The sequence below is a fragment of the Chamaea fasciata genome, unplaced genomic scaffold (genome assembly GCF_029207755.1).
Source record: "Chamaea fasciata isolate MVZ Bird 193981 ecotype frontalis unplaced genomic scaffold, bChaFas1.0.hap1 SCAF_858, whole genome shotgun sequence".
NCBI lineage: Eukaryota > Metazoa > Chordata > Aves > Passeriformes > Sylviidae > Chamaea > Chamaea fasciata.
The window spans coordinates 77-16,221 of record NW_027094943.1 but is presented as its reverse complement, the minus strand read 5'-3'; the positions used below and the strand labels follow the sequence as shown (position 1 = coordinate 16,221).

The 16,145-nt window shown below is 60.5% G+C and overlaps 1 protein-coding gene across 1 annotated transcript; it reads right to left on the bottom strand.

Moving 5' to 3' along the window:
- Positions 1 to 524: 524 nt before the first annotated feature.
- LOC136305973 (polyunsaturated fatty acid lipoxygenase ALOX15B-like) lies at positions 525 to 15,065 on the bottom strand (the record flags this gene model as incomplete). The annotated part of the gene is given in 10 exon segments (XM_066209318.1): positions 525 to 709; positions 2,249 to 2,419; positions 6,453 to 6,553; positions 6,697 to 6,818; positions 8,867 to 9,036; positions 10,064 to 10,150; positions 12,382 to 12,585; positions 14,920 to 14,976; positions 14,978 to 15,004; positions 15,006 to 15,065. Coding segments are annotated over 10 exon segments (1,179 nt in total), but the record flags the coding sequence as incomplete, so codon positions are not given.
- Positions 15,066 to 16,145: the final 1,080 nt, after the last annotated feature.

The following is a 16,145-nucleotide window of genomic DNA, read 5'->3' as shown; positions in this document are numbered from 1 at the left end:
CGATTTTGGGGTGATTCTTTGGGTGATTTTTGACTGATTTTGGGCTGATTTTGGGGTATTTTTGTGGCGATTTTGTGGTGAATTCGGGCCGGTTTTCTGGCTGATTTCGGGGATATTTTGGGGCTGATTTTGGGGTGGTTTTTTGGCTGATTTTGGGGTGATTTTGCGATATTTTTGTGGTGATTTCCAGCTGATTTTTGGCTGATTTTGGGGTATTTTTGTGGCGATTTTGTGGTGATTTCGGGCCGGTTTTTTGACTGATTTTGGGCTGATTTTGGGGTATTTTTGTGGCGATTTTGTGGTGAATTCGGGCCGGTTTTCTGGGTGATTTCGGGGATATTTTGGGGCTGATTTTGGGGTGTTTTTTGGCTGATTTTGGGGTATTTTTGTGGTGATTTTGGGGTGTTTTTTGGCTGATTTTGGGGTGTTTTTGTGGCGATTTTGGGGTGACCTCGGGCCGGTTTTCTGGCAGATTTCGGGGATATTCGGGGGCAGTTTTTGGGGTGATTTCGGGCTGTTTCGGGGCCTCTCAGATGGCCACGCTGTTCTCGATGTTCTGGGGGTCCAGGTAGGGGTAGGGTCTCTCCAGCCCCGCGTTCCGGGCCTGGATCTCGCGGGAAATCCGCCGCAGCCGCCGCCGGAAGCGCCGCATCAGCCGCCGGGGGGCGCGCTCCGTGAAGTGCCGCTCCGGGTAATGCCCCAGGGGGCGCTGTGGGACAGCGGGGACGTGAACTGGGATTAACTGGGATTGACTGGGATTAACTGGGAGCGCTGGGGTAATGCCCCAGGGGGCGCTGTGGGACAGCGGGGACGTGAACTGGGATTAACTGGGGTTAACTGGGATTAACTGGGAGTGCTGGGGTAATGCCCCAGGGGGCGCTGTGGGACAGCGGGGACGTGAACTGGGATTAACTGGGGTTAACTGGGATTAACTGGGAGCGCTGGGGTAATGCCCCAGGGGGCGCTGTGGGACAGCGGGGACGTGAACTGGGATTAACTGGGATTGACTGGGATTAACTGGGAGCGCTGGGGTAATGCCCCAGGGGGCGCTGTGGGACAGCGGGGACGTGAACTGGGATTAACTGGGGTTAACTGGGATTAACTGGGAGCGCTGGGGTAATGCCCCAGGGGGGCGCTGTGGGACAGCGGGGACGTGAACTGGGATTAACTGGGGTTAACTGGGATTAACTGGGAGCACAGGGACATAGGGGACACAACAGGCCCACGGGGTTTGGGCTGGTTTGGGCTGGTTTGGGTTGGTTTGGGTTGGTTTGGGTTGGTTTGGGTTGGTTTGGGCTGGTTTGGGCTGGTTTGGGCTGGTTTGGGCTGGTTTGGGTTGGTTTGGGCTGGTTTGGGCTGGTTTGGGTTGGTTTGGGCTGGTTTGGGCTGGTTTGGGCTGGTTTGGGCTGGTTTGGGTTGGTTTGGGTTGGTTTGGGTTGGTTTGGGCTGGTTTGGGTTGGTTTGGATTGGTTTGGGTTGGTTTGGGTTGGTTTGGGTTGGTTTGGGTTGGTTTGGGTTGGTTTGGGTTGGTTTGGGTTGGTTTGGGCTGGTTTGGGTTGGTTTGGGCTGGTTTGGGTTGGTTTGGGTTGGTTTGGGTTGGTTTGGGTTGGTTTGGGCTGGTTTGGGTTGGTTTCGGTAGGTTTCGGGTTGGTTTGGGCTGGTTTGGGTTGGTTTGGGTTGGTTTGGGTTGGTTTGGGCTGGTTTGGGCTGGTTCGGGTTGGTTTGGGTTGGTTTGGGCTGGTTTGGGCTGGTTTGGGTTGGTTTGGGGTTGGTTCGTTTGGTTTGGGTGGGTTTGGGTTGGTTTGGGTTGGTTTGGGTTGGTTTGGGTTGGTTTGGGCTGGTTTGGGTTGGTTTGGGCTGGTTTGGGTTGGTTTGGGTTGGTTTGGGTTGGTTTGGGTTGGTTTGGGTTGGTTTGTGTTGGTTTGGGCTGGTTTGGGTTGGTTTGGGCTGGTTTTGGGTTGGTTTGGGCTGGTTTCGGGTTGGTTTGGGTTGGTTTGGGTCGGTTTGGGTGGGTTTGGGTTGGTTTGGGTTGGTTTTGGCTGGTTTGGGTTGGTTTGGGCTGGTTTGGGTTGGTTTCGGTGTGGTTCGGGTTGGTTTGGGTTGGTTTGGGCGGGTTTGGGTGGGTTTGGGTTGGTTTGGGTTGGTTTGGGTTGGTTTGGGTTGGTTTCGGTAGGTTTCGGGTTGGTTTGGGGTTGGTTCGTTTGGTTTGGGTTGGTTTGGGCCGGGATATTCCGGCGAGGGCTCTCACCATGTCCATGGGCTCGTTCCGCAGCACCCAGAGCACGGCCAGCACCGTGGCCGTGGTGTTCATGGCCGGCAGCGCCTCCAGGAATTCCCGCTCGGACACGGCGGCCTTGGAGCGCGGCGGGGGACGGCGCATGGCGGCCGGGGCGTTCGGGGGGAACGCCGAGAGCTCAAACTGACCCCGAAAATGGAACCGGGACCCCAAAATCAGACACGGGGACCCCAAAGTGAGAGAGACTGACCCCAAACATGGAACAGGGACCCCAAACTGAGAGAGACTGACCCCAAACACGGAACAGGGACCCCAAACTGAGAGAGACTGACCCCAAAACGGAACAGGGACCCCAAACTGAGAGAGACTGACCCCAAACACGGAACAGGGACCCCAAACTGAGAGAGACTGACCCCAAACACGGAACAGGGACCCCAAACTGAGAGAGACTGACCCCAAACACGGAACAGGGACCCCAAACTGAGAGAGACTGACCCCAAAACGGAACAGGGACCCCAAACTGAGAGAGACTGACCCCAAACATGGAACAGGGACCCCAAAGTGAGAGAGACTGACCCCAAAACGGAACAGGGACCCCAAAGTGAGAGAGACTGACCCCAAACATGGAACAGGGACCCCAAACTGAGAGAGACTGACCCCAAACATGGAACAGGGACCCCAAAGTGAGAGAGACTGACCCCAAACATGGAACAGGGACCCCAAACTGAGAGACTGACCCCAAAACGGAACAGGGACCCCAAAGTGAGAGAGACTGACCCCAAACACGGAACAGGGACCCCAAACTGAGAGAGACTGACCCCAAAACGGAACAGGGACCCCAAACTGAGAGAGACTGACCCCAAACATGGAACAGGGACCCCAAAGTGAGAGAGACTGACCCCAAACATGGAACAGGGACCCCAAAGTGAGAGAGACTGACCCCAAAACGGAACAGGGACCCCAAAGTGAGAGAGACTGACCCCAAAACGGAACAGGGACCCCAAACTGAGAGAGACTGACCCCAAAACGGAACAGGGACCCCAAACTGAGAGAGACTGACCCCAAACATGGAACAGGGACCCCAAAGTGAGAGAGACTGACCCCAAAACGGAACAGGGACCCCAAAGTGAGAGAGACTGACCCCAAACATGGAACAGGGACCCCAAACTGAGAGAGACTGACCCCAAACATGGAACAGGGACCCCAAAGTGAGAGAGACTGACCCCAAACATGGAACAGGGACCCCAAACTGAGAGACTGACCCCAAAACGGAACAGGGACCCCAAAGTGAGAGAGACTGACCCCAAACACGGAACAGGGACCCCAAACTGAGAGAGACTGACCCCAAACATGGAACAGGGACCCCAAACTGAGAGAGACTGACCCCAAACATGGAACAGGGACCCCAAACTGAGAGAGACTGACCCCAAACACGGAACAGGGACCCCAAACTGAGAGAGACTGACCCCAAAACGGAACAGGGACCCCAAACTGAGAGAGACTGACCCCAAACACGGAACAGGGACCCCAAACTGAGAGAGACTGACCCCAAACACGGAACAGGGACCCCAAACTGAGAGAGACTGACCCCAAAACGGAACAGGGACCCCAAACTGAGAGAGACTGACCCCAAAACGGAACAGGGACCCCAAACTGAGAGAGACTGACCCCAAACATGGAACAGGGACCCCAAACTGAGAGAGACTGACCCCAAAACGGAACAGGGACCCCAAACTGAGAGAGACTGACCCCAAACATGGAACAGGGACCCCAAACTGAGAGACTGACCCCAAACATGGAACAGGGACCCCAAACTGAGAGAGACTGACCCCAAACACGGAACAGGGACCCCAAACTGAGAGACTGACCCCAAAACGGAACAGGGACCCCAAACTGAGAGAGACTGACCCCAAAACGGAACAGGGACCCCAAACTGAGAGAGACTGACCCCAAACATGGAACAGGGACCCCAAACTGAGAGAGACTGACCCCAAACATGGAACAGGGACCCCAAAGTGAGAGAGACTGACCCCAAAACGGAACAGGGACCCCAAACTGAGAGAGACTGACCCCAAAACGGAACAGGGACCCCAAACTGAGAGAGACTGACCCCAAACATGGAACAGGGACCCCAAACTGAGAGACTGACCCCAAACATGGAACAGGGACCCCAAACTGAGAGAGACTGACCCCAAAACGGAACAGGGACCCCAAACTGAGAGAGACTGACCCCAAACATGGAACAGGGACCCCAAACTGAGAGAGACTGACCCCAAACACGGAACAGGGACCCCAAACTGAGAGACTGACCCCAAAACGGAACAGGGACCCAAAACTGAGAGAGACTGACCCCAAAACGGAACAGGGACCCCAAACTGAGAGAGACTGACCCCAAACATGGAACAGGGACCCCAAACTGAGAGAGACTGACCCCAAAACGGAACAGGGACCCCAAACTGAGAGAGACTGACCCCAAACATGGAACAGGGACCCCAAACTGAGAGAGACTGACCCCAAACACGGAACAGGGACCCCAAACTGAGAGAGACTGACCCCAAACATGGAACAGGGACCCCAAAGTGAGAGAGACTGACCCCAAAACGGAACAGGGACCCCAAACTGAGAGAGACTGACCCCAAACACGGAACAGGGACCCCAAACTGAGAGACTGACCCCAAACATGGAACAGGGACCCCAAACTGAGAGAGACTGACCCCAAACATGGAACAGGGACCCCAAACTGAGAGACTGACCCCAAACATGGAACAGGGACCCCAAACTGAGAGAGACTGACCCCAAACATGGAACAGGGACCCCAAACTGAGAGAGACTGACCCCAAACACGGAACAGGGACCCCAAACTGAGAGAGACTGACCCCAAAACGGAACAGGGACCCCAAACTGAGAGAGACTGACCCCAAAACGGAACAGGGACCCCAAACTGAGAGAGACTGACCCCAAACACGGAACAGGGACCCCAAACTGAGAGAGACTGACCCCAAACACGGAACAGGGACCCCAAAGTGAGAGAGACTGACCCCAAACACGGAACAGGGACCCCAAACTGAGAGAGACTGACCCCAAACATGGAACAGGGACCCCAAACTGAGAGAGACTGACCCCAAACATGGAACAGGGACCCCAAACTGAGAGAGACTGACCCCAAAACGGAACAGGGACCCCAAACTGAGAGAGACTGACCCCAAAACGGAACAGGGACCCCAAACTGAGAGACTGACCCCAAACATGGAACAGGGACCCCAAACTGAGAGAGACTGACCCCAAAACGGAACAGGGACCCCAAACTGAGAGAGACTGACCCCAAACACGGAACAGGGACCCCAAACTGAGAGACTGACCCCAAACATGGAACAGGGACCCCAAACTGAGAGAGACTGACCCCAAAACGGAACAGGGACCCCAAACTGAGAGAGACTGACCCCAAACACGGAACAGGGACCCCAAACTGAGAGACTGACCCCAAACATGGAACAGGGACCCCAAACTGAGAGAGACTGACCCCAAACACGGAACAGGGACCCCAAACTGAGAGAGACTGACCCCAAACATGGAACAGGGACCCCAAACTGAGAGAGACTGACCCCAAACATGGAACAGGGACCCCAAACTGAGAGAGACTGACCCCAAACATGGAACAGGGACCCCAAACTGAGAGAGACTGACCCCAAACATGGAACAGGGACCCCAAACTGAGAGAGACTGACCCCAAACATGGAACAGGGACCCCAAAGTGAGAGAGACTGACCCCAAACATGGAACAGGGACCCCCAAACTGAGAGAGACTGACCCCAAACATGGAACAGGGACCCCAAACTGAGAGAGACTGACCCCAAACATGGAACAGGGACCCCAAACTGAGAGAGACTGACCCCAAAACGGAACAGGGACCCCAAACTGAGAGAGACTGACCCCAAACACGGAACAGGGACCCCAAAGTGAGAGAGACTGACCCCAAACACGGAACAGGGACCCCAAAGTGAGAGAGACTGACCCCAAACACGGAACAGGGACCCCAAACTGAGAGAGACTGACCCCAAACACGGAACAGGGACCCCAAAGTGAGAGAGACTGACCCCAAACACGGAACAGGGACCCCAAAGTGAGAGAGACTGACCCCAAAACGGAACAGGGACCCCAAAGGTGTCAGACCCCGGAGGTCAGGGGTCAGGGGTCAGGGGTCAGGGGTCAGGCTGACCTGGCCGCTGTTGGTGGCCGCGTGGTGGGCGGAGCAGGTGTAGATGACGGTGGTGACAAAGGTGACCAGGCCGCGCACCGTGTCCAGGCGGGACGGGACACCTGCGGCCACGGGGTCAGGGGTCAGCCAAGGTCACCCTGGGGTCACCCTGGGGTCACCCAGGGGACAGGGACCCCCACCTGAGCTGTCACCTGTGCCCCCCCTGTCCCCTCCAGGTGTCCCCCCAGGTGTGTCCCAGCCTCACCTGAGCGGCGCCGGCCCAGGAATCCGCGGTGGAAGATCTCCCCCACCCAGGCCTGGAGCTCGGGGTCGGCCCGGACGGCGTCGTCAGACAGGTAATAGAGAGAGAGCACACCTGAGACAAACCTGGGGACAGGGGAGAGCACACCTGAGACACACCTGGGGACAGGGGAGAGCACACCTGAGACACACCTGGGGACGGGGGGGGGAGAGCACACCTGAGACACACCTGGGGATGGGGGGGAGAGCACACCTGAGACACACCTGGGGACGGGGGAGAGCACACCTGAGACACACCTGGGGACAGGGGAGAGCACACCTGAGACACACCTGGGGATGGGGGAGAGCACACCTGAGACACACCTGGGGACAGGGGGAGAGCACACCTGAGACACACCTGGGGACAGGGGAGAGCACACCTGAGACACACCTGGGGACAGGGGAGAGCACACCTGAGACACACCTGGGGACAGGGGAGAGCACACCTGAGACACACCTGGGGATGGGGGGGAGAGCACACCTGAGACAAACCTGGGGACGGGGGAGAGCACACCTGAGATACACCTGGGGACGGGGGAGAGCACACCTGAGACACACCTGGGGACAGGGGGGGAGCACACCTGAGACACACCTGGGGACAGGGGAGAGCACACCTGAGACACACCTGGGGGACGGGGGAGAGCACACCTGAGACACACCTGGGGACAGGGGAGAGCACACCTGAGACACACCTGGGGACGGGGGAGAGCACACCTGAGACACACCTGGGGACAGGGGGGGGAGAGCACACCTGAGACAAACCTGGGGATGGGGGAGAGCACACCTGAGACACACCTGGGGACAGGGGGGGGAGAGCACACCTGAGACAAACCTGGGGATGGGGGAGAGCACACCTGAGACACACCTGGGGATGGGGGAGAGCACACCTGAGACACACCTGGGGACGGGGGAGAGCACACCTGAGACACACCTGGGGACGGGGGAGAGCACACCTGAGACACACCTGGGGACAGGGGAGAGCACACCTGAGACACACCTGGGGACAGGGGGGGAGAGCACACCTGAGACACACCTGGGGACGGGGGGGAGAGCACACCTGAGACACACCTGGGGACAGGGGAGAGCACACCTGAGACACACCTGGGGACAGGGGGGGAGAGCACACCTGAGACACACCTGGGGACGGGGGAGAGCACACCTGAGACACACCTGGGGACAGGGGGGGGAGAGCACACCTGGGACACACCTGGGGACAGGGGGGGAGAGCACACCTGAGACACACCTGGGGACAGGGGAGAGCACACCTGAGACAAACCTGGGGACAGGGGGGGAGAGCACACCTGAGACACACCTGGGGACAGGGGAGAGCACACCTGAGACACACCTGGGGACAGGGGAGAGCACACCTGAGACACACCTGGGGACGGGGGGGGAGAGCACACCTGAGACACACCTGGGGACGGGGGGGGAGAGCACACCTGAGACACACCTGGGGACGGGGGAGAGCACACCTGAGACACACCTGGGGACAGGGGAGAGCACACCTGAGACACACCTGGGGACAGGGGAGAGCACACCTGAGACACACCTGGGGACAGGGGAGAGCACACCTGAGACACACCTGGGGACAGGGGAGAGCACACCTGAGACACACCTGTGGACAGGGGAGAGCACACCTGAGACACACCTGGGGACAGGGGAGAGCACACCTGAGACACACCTGGGGACAGGGGGGGAGAGCACACCTGAGACACACCTGGGGACAGGGGAGAGCACACCTGAGACAAACCTGGGGACAGGGGGGGGAGAGCACACCTGAGACACACCTGGGGACAGGGGAGAGCACACCTGAGACACACCTGGGGACGGGGGGGGGAGAGCACACCTGAGACACACCTGGGGACGGGGGGGGAGAGCACACCTGAGACACACCTGGGGACGGGGGAGAGCACACCTGAGACACACCTGGGGACAGGGGAGAGCACACCTGAGACACACCTGGGGACAGGGGAGAGCACACCTGAGACACACCTGGGGACAGGGGAGAGCACACCTGAGACACACCTGGGGACAGGGGAGAGCACACCTGGGACACACCTGGGGACGGGGGGGACACTGGGGCCATCACTGGGGCCTCATTGGGGGCTCCCAGGTGTCCCCAGGTGTGCGCCCACCTGCGGATGGCCCTCCACACCTTGGTGGCGTCGCAGCCGAAGTGGTGGCCCTTGGTGGCGGTCACCCCGCGGTGCCGCAGGTCCCGCGGCAGCACCAGCGAGCGCCAGCGCAGCGCCCGCAGCCCCCGCGCCACCAGCGCCAGCAGCCCGCGCCGGCCCAGCGCCACCGCCTGGGGACACAGGGGACACGGGGGACACGACGGTGCCACCCCATCCCACCGGAATCCCGGGATTCCCGCCCAAAACTCGCACAAACCCCGCCCAAATCAACCCAAACCCCGCCCAAATCCAGCCAAACCCCGCCCAAACCAACACAAACCCCGCCCACCAGCGCCAGCAGCCCGCGCCGGCCCAGCGCCACCGCCTGGGGACACAGGGGACACGGGGGACACGACGGTGCCACCCCATCCCACCGGAATCCCGGGATTCCTGCCCAAAACCCGCACAAACCCCGCAAAAATCACCCAAACCCCGCCCAAATCAACCTGAACCCCGCCCAAATCCAGCCAAACCCCGCCCAAATCCAGCCAAGTCCCGCCCAAATCAACCCAAACCCCGCCCAAATCACCCAAACCCCGCCCAAATCACCCAAACCCCGCCCAAATCACCCAAACCCCGCCCGAACCCCGCCCAAATCAACCCAAACCCCGCCCAAATCAACCCAAACCCCGCCCAAATCAACCCAAACCCCGCCCAAATCAACCCAAACCTCGCCCAAATCCGCATAAATCACCCAAACTCCGTCCAAACCCCGCCCAAATCAACACAAACCCAGCCCAAATCACCCAAACCCCGCCCGAACCCCGCCCAAATCAACCCAAACCCCGCCCAAATCCATCCAAACCCCGCCCAAATCAACACAAACCCCGCCCAAATCACCCAAACCCCGCCCAAATCACCCAAACCCCGCCCAAATCAGCCCAAAACCCGCCCAAACCCCGCCCAAATCACCCAAACCCCGCCCGAACCCCGCCCAAATCAACCCAAACCCCGCCCAAATCCATCCAAACCCCGCCCAAATCAACACAAACCCCGCCCAAATCACCCAAACCCCGCCCGAACCCCGCCCAAATCAATCCAAACCCCGCCCAAACCCCGCCCAAATCCATCCACACCCCGCCCAAACCCCGCCCAAACCCCGCCCAAACCCCTCTGGGAACACCCCGGAGCCCCCCGAGCCCCGCCCCCCGCACGGACCCTGTCGAAGACCCCGCCGGGGTTGATGAGGAAGCGCCGGGCCAGGGCCCCGATCTGCACCGTGAACCGCGTGTGCGGAACCAGCAGCTGCGGGACGGGGACGGTGAGAGCGGGACCGGGGACCGGGAACGGGGAACGGGAACGGGGGAATGGGGGACCGGGAACGGGAACGGGAACGGGAACGGGGACCGGGAACGGGGAACGGGAACGGGGGAATGGGAACGGGGAACGGGAATGGGGGAACGGGAACGGGGGGAACGGGAACGGGGAACGGGAACGGGGACCGGGAACGGGGACCGGGAACGGGGGGAACGAGAACGGGGACCGGGAACGGGGACCGGGAACGGGGACCGGGAACGGGGGAATGGGAACGGGGAACGGGAACGGGGAACGGGAACGGGGGGGAACGGGAACGGGGGGAACGGGGGAACGGGAATGGGGACCGGGAATGGGGAACGGGAATGGGGAACGGGAATGGGGAACGGGAATGGGGGAACGGGACCGGGGACCGGGAACGGGGGAATGGGAACGGGAACGGGAACGGGGACCGGGAACGGGGAACGGGAAATGGGGGAACGGGAACGGGGAACGGGAACGGGGGGAACGGGAATGGGGGAACGGGAACGGGAACGGGGAACGGGAACGGGGGAACGGGAACGGGACCGGGGGAACGGGAACGGGGGAACGGGGGGAACGGGAACGGGGGAACGGGGGAACGGGAACGGGGAACGGGAACGGGGACCGGGAATGGGAACGGGGGGAACGGGAACGGGGGAACGGAAACGGGGAACGGGGGGAACGGGAACGGGGAACGGGAACGGGGATCGGGAATGGGGACCGGGAACGGGGGAACGGGAACGGGGACCGGGAACGGGGGAACGGGAACGGGGGGGAACCGGGAAATGGGGGACCGGGAACGGGGACCGGGAACGGGAATGGGGGAACGGGAACGGGGGGACCGGGAACGGGGAACGGGAACGGGGAACGGGAATGGGGGGACCGGGAACGGGGGAACGGGAATGGGGGAACGGGAACGGGGACCGGGAATGGGGAACGGGAACGGGGGGAACGGGAACGGGGGGAACAGGAACGGGGGGAACGGGAACGGGGGAACGGGAACGGGGGGAACGGGGAACGGGGACCGGGAACGGGGACCGGGAACGGGGGACCGGGAACGGGGGACCGGGAACGGGGACCGGGAACGGGGACCGGGAATGGGGGACCGGGAACGGGGGAACGGGAATGGGGGAACGGGAACGGGGAACGGGAATGGGGGAACGGGAATGGGGGAACGGGAACGGGGACCGGGAATGGGGGACCGGGAATGGGGACCGGGAACGGGGGACCGGGAAAGGGGGGAACGGGAATGGGGGGAACCAGAAATGGGGAGGGGGAACCGGAAATGGGGAGGGGGTCTCGGGGTTGGGTTTTTCGGGCGGGAATTTTGGGGCTCGGGGATTTTTGGGGTTGGTTTTTTGGGGGGCGGGGTTTTGTGGGGCGGGGGCGTTTGGGGGCGGGGTTTTGTGGGGCGGGGGCGTTTGGGGGCGGGGTTTTTAGGGCGGGGTCTTCTTGGGGTTGGGGTTTTGGGGTTTTTAGGGTTTTTGGGGTCGGGGTTTTGGGGTTTTGGGGTTTTGGTGTTGGCGATTTTGGTGTTGGGGGTTTTGGGGTTTTGGGGGTTTTTGGAGTTGGGGTTTTATGGGGTTTTGGGATTTTTTGGGGTCGGGTTTTTGGGGTTTTTGGAGTTTTTGGGGTTTTTGGGATTTTTTGGGGTCGGGTTTTTGGGGTTTTTGGAGTTTTTGGGGTTTTTGGGGTTTTTGGGGTTCGGGTTTTTGGGGGTTTTGGGGTTTTTGGGGGTTTTTGGGGTTTTTGGGGTCGGGTTTTTGGGGGTTTTGGGGTTTTTGGGGTCGGGTTTTATGGGGTTTTGGGATTTTTTGGGGTCGGGTTTTTGGGGTTTTTGGGGGTTTTTGGGGTTTTTGGGGTCGGGTTTTTGGGGTTTTTGGAGTTTTTGGGGTTTTGGGATTTTTTGGGGTTGGGTTTTTGGGGTTTTTGGGGGTTTTTGGGGTTTTTGGGGTCGGGTTTTTGGGGTTTTTGGAGTTTTTGGAGTTTTTGGGGTTTTTGGGGTTCGGGTTTTTCGCCTTGCGTGTTTCAGGCTGAATTTTTCGGGTTTTTTCCGGGCGGGGATCTTTTCGCGTTCGGGTTTTTCGCTGGTGGTTTTTCGGGGGGCTCCGCCTTTCCCCCGAGCGGGTTTTTTCGGGGCTCTTTGGGTCTTTTTGGGCCGGGGGGGGTTTGTTTTGGGGGTTTTTTTTTGGGGTGTGTACCTTGAAGAGGGGGTGCTGCGGGGCCAGCTGCCTGAGCGTGGCCAGGGCGAACACCTCGCCCAGCAGGTGAGCGCGCAGCAGGTGCGTCAGCCCCTCGTGCACCTGGAACTCGGCGCTGCGCACCCAGGCCTTGGCCAGAGCCCAGAGCCACGGCGGGTCCCCGGGCAGGAAGATGGGCGCCTCGGGGCCCGGGGCCTGCGCCAGCTGCGGGGGACACCGGAGCGGCGGCGGGGCCGCGGAAGGTCGGGGGGGTCACGGAAGGTCAGGGGGGTCACGGAAGGTCAGGGGGGTCGCGGAAGGTCGGGCGGGGTCGCGAAAGGTCAGAGGGGTCACGGAAGGTCAGGGGGGTCGCGAAAGGTCAGAGGGGTCACGGAAGGTCAGGGGGGTCGCGGAAGGTCAGCAGGGTCGCAGAAGGTCAGGGGGGTCACGAAAGGTCTAGGGGGTCACGGAAGGTCAGGGGGGTCACGGAAGGTCAGGGGGGTCACGGAAGGTCGGGGGGGTCATGGAAGGTCGGGGGGGGTCACGGAAGGTCAGCGGGGTCGCGGAAGGTCAGCGGGGGTCACGGAAGGTCAGGGGGGTCACGGAAGGTCAGGGGGGTCACGGAAGGTCAGCGGGGTCGCGGAAGGTCAGGGGGGTCACGGAAGGTCGGGGGGGTCACGGAAGGTCGGGGGGTCACGGAAGGTCGGGGGGGTCGCGGAAGGTCGGGGGGGTCGCGAAAGGTCAGGGGGGTCACGAAAGGTCAGGGGAGTCATGAAAGGTCAGGGGGGTCAGGAAAGGTCAGGGGTGTCGTGAAAGGTCAGAGGGGTCACGAAAGGTCAGGGGGGTCATGAAAGGTCAGTGGGGTTGCGAAAGGTCAGGGGGGTTATGAAAGGTCAGAGGGGTCGCGAAAGGTCAGGGGGGGCCGCGAAAGGTCGGGGGGGTCACGAAAGGTCAGCAGGGTCACGGAAGGTCAGGGGGGTCATGAAAGGTCAGGGGGGACATAAAAGGTCAGGGGGGTCGCAAAAGGTCAGGGGGGTCGCGGAAGGTCAGGGGGGTCACGGAAGGTCAGGGGGGGTCATGAAAGGTCAGGGGGGGTCATGGAAGGTCAGGGGGGTCGCGGAAGGTCAGGGGGGTCACGGAAGGTCGGGGGGGTCGCGAAAGGTCAGGGGGGTCGCGGAAGGTCAGGGGGGTCGCGAAAGGTCAGGGGGGTCGCGGAAGGTCAGCGGGGTCACGGAAGGTCGGGGGGGGTCACGGAAGGTCAGGGGGGTCGCGGAAGGTCAGGGGGGTCGCGAAAGGTCAGAGGGGTCACGAAAGGTCAGCGGGGTCACAAAAGGTCAGGGGGGTCACGAAAGGTCAGGGCGGGGTCGCGAAAGATCAGGGGGGTCAGGAAAGGTCAGGGGGGTCGTGAAAGGTCAGCGCGGTCACGGAAGGTCAGGGGGGACACCCCGAAAGGTCAGTGGGGACATCCTGAAAGGTCAGGGGGGGTCATGAAAGGTCAGGGGGTCACGAAAGGTCAGCAGGGTCACAAAAGGTCAGGGGGGCCGCAAAAGGTCAGGGGGGGTCGCGAAAGGTCAGCGGGGTCACGGAAGGTCAGGGGGGGTCACGAAAGGTCAGGGGGGTCGCGGAAGGTCAGGGGGGGTCACGAAAGGTCAGGGGGGTCGTGAAAGGTCAGTGGGGTCACGGAAGGTCAGGGGGGTCACGAAAGGTCAGGGGGGTCACGAAAGGTCAGGGGGGTCATGAAAGGTCAGCGGGGTCACAAAAGGTCGGGGGGATCATGAAAGGTCAGGGGGGACCATGAAAGGTCCAGCGGGGGTCGCGAAAGGTCAGGGGGGGTCATGAAAGGTCAGGGGGGTCGCGAAAGGTCAGGGGGGTCAGGAAAGGTCAGGGGGGTCGCGAAAGGTCAGCGGGGGTCGCGAAAGGTCAGCGGGGACACCCCGAAATGTGAGTGGGGACACCCCGAAAGGTCAGGGGGGACACGAAAGGTCAGGGGGGGTCACGAAAGGTCAGAGGGACCACGAAAGGTCAGCGGGGTCACTAAAGGTCAGAGGGGTCACGAAAGGTCAGGGGGGTCACGAAAGGTCAGGGGGGTCACAAAAGGTCAGCGGGGTCATGAAAGGTCAGCGGGGACACCCTGAAAGGTCAGGGGGGTCAGGAAAGGTCAGGGGGGTCACGAAAGGTCAGGGGGGACCCCAAAATGTGAGTGGAGACCCCGAAATGTCCACGGGGACACCCCGAAACCCGAAAGGTTCGTCGGGAAAACCCCAAACTGTCCACGGGGACCCCGAAATCGGTTCCCAAACCCCTCCCCCCCCCCGCTCTCCGCCCCCCCCAAATTTCAGGTTCTCCCCCCCCCGCCCCCGTTTCCGGGCTCCCCCAGGTGTGTTCTGGGCTCCCCCAGGTGTGTTTCGGGGTCCCCAGGTGCATTTTGGGGTCCCCAGGTGTGTTTCGGGTCCCCAGGTGCATTTTCGGGGTCCCCAGGTGTATTTTTTGGGTCCCCAGGTGTGTTTTTCAGGTCCCCAGGTGTATTTCGGGGTCCCCAGGTGTGTCCCGGGGCCTCACCTGTATGGCCAGGGGCCGCAGCTCGCCGTCGGGCCGCTGGTGCAGCAGGCACAGCGGGGGCGGCCACGAAGGTGGGGCGGCCGTCGAATGAGCGCCGTGGGGAGCCCCTGCAGCACCCCGTAATCGGCCAGGTACACGTTCCCTGCCTGGGGGGCGCCCCAAAAATCAGCGGGACCCCAAAAACTGGGGATCGAAACCCCCCAAAACCAGCCCCAAAAGAACCCCGAAACAGCCCCAAAAACAGCCCAAAACAGCCCCAAAAACAGCCCCAAAAACAGCCCCAAAACAACGCCCAAAACAAGCCCTAAAACAGCCCAAAAAGCCAAAACAGCCCAAAACAGCCAAAAACAGCCCCAAAAACAGCCCCAAAAACAGCCCCAAAAACAGCCCCAAAACAGCCCCAAAACAGCCCCAAAACAGCCCCAAAAACAGCCCCAAAAACAGCCCAAAAACAGCCAAACAGCCAAAACAGCCCCCAAAAAGCCCCCAAAACAGCCCCAAAACAGCCCAAAACAGCCCAAAACAGCCAAGCCCAACAGCCAAAACAGCCCCAAAACAGCCCCAAAAACAGCCCAAAACAGCCCAAAAACAGCCCCAAAAAACAGCCCCAAAACAGCCCAAAAACAGCCCCAAAAACCAGCCAAAAACAGCCCAAAAACAGCCCCAAAACAGCCCCAAAAACAGCCCCAAACAGCCACCAAAACAGCCCCAAAAAACAGCCCCAAAAACAGCCCCAAAACGCCAAACAGCCCCAAAAACAGCCCCAAACAGCCCCAAAAACAGCCCAAAACAGCCCCAAAACAGCCCAAAAACAGCCCCAAAACAGCCCAAAAACAGCCCCAAAAACAGCCCCAAAACAGCCCACAAAACAGCCCCCCAAAACAGCCCCAAAACAGCCCCAAAACAGCCCCAAAAAACAGCCCCAAAAACAGCCCCAAAACAGCCCCAAAACAGCCCCAAAACAGCCCCAAAAACAGCCCCCCAAAAACAGCCCCAAAACAGCCCAAAAACAGCCCCAAAAACAGCCCCAAAAACAGCCCAAAACAGCCCAAAAACAGCCCCAAAAACAACCCCAAAACAGCCCCAAAACAGCCCCAAAACAGCCCCAAAAACAACCCCAAAAACAGCCCCAAAACAGCCCCAAAAACCAGCCCCAAAAACAACCCCAAAACAGCCCCAAAACAGCCCCAACCCAAAACAGCCCCCAAAAACAGCCCCAAAACAGC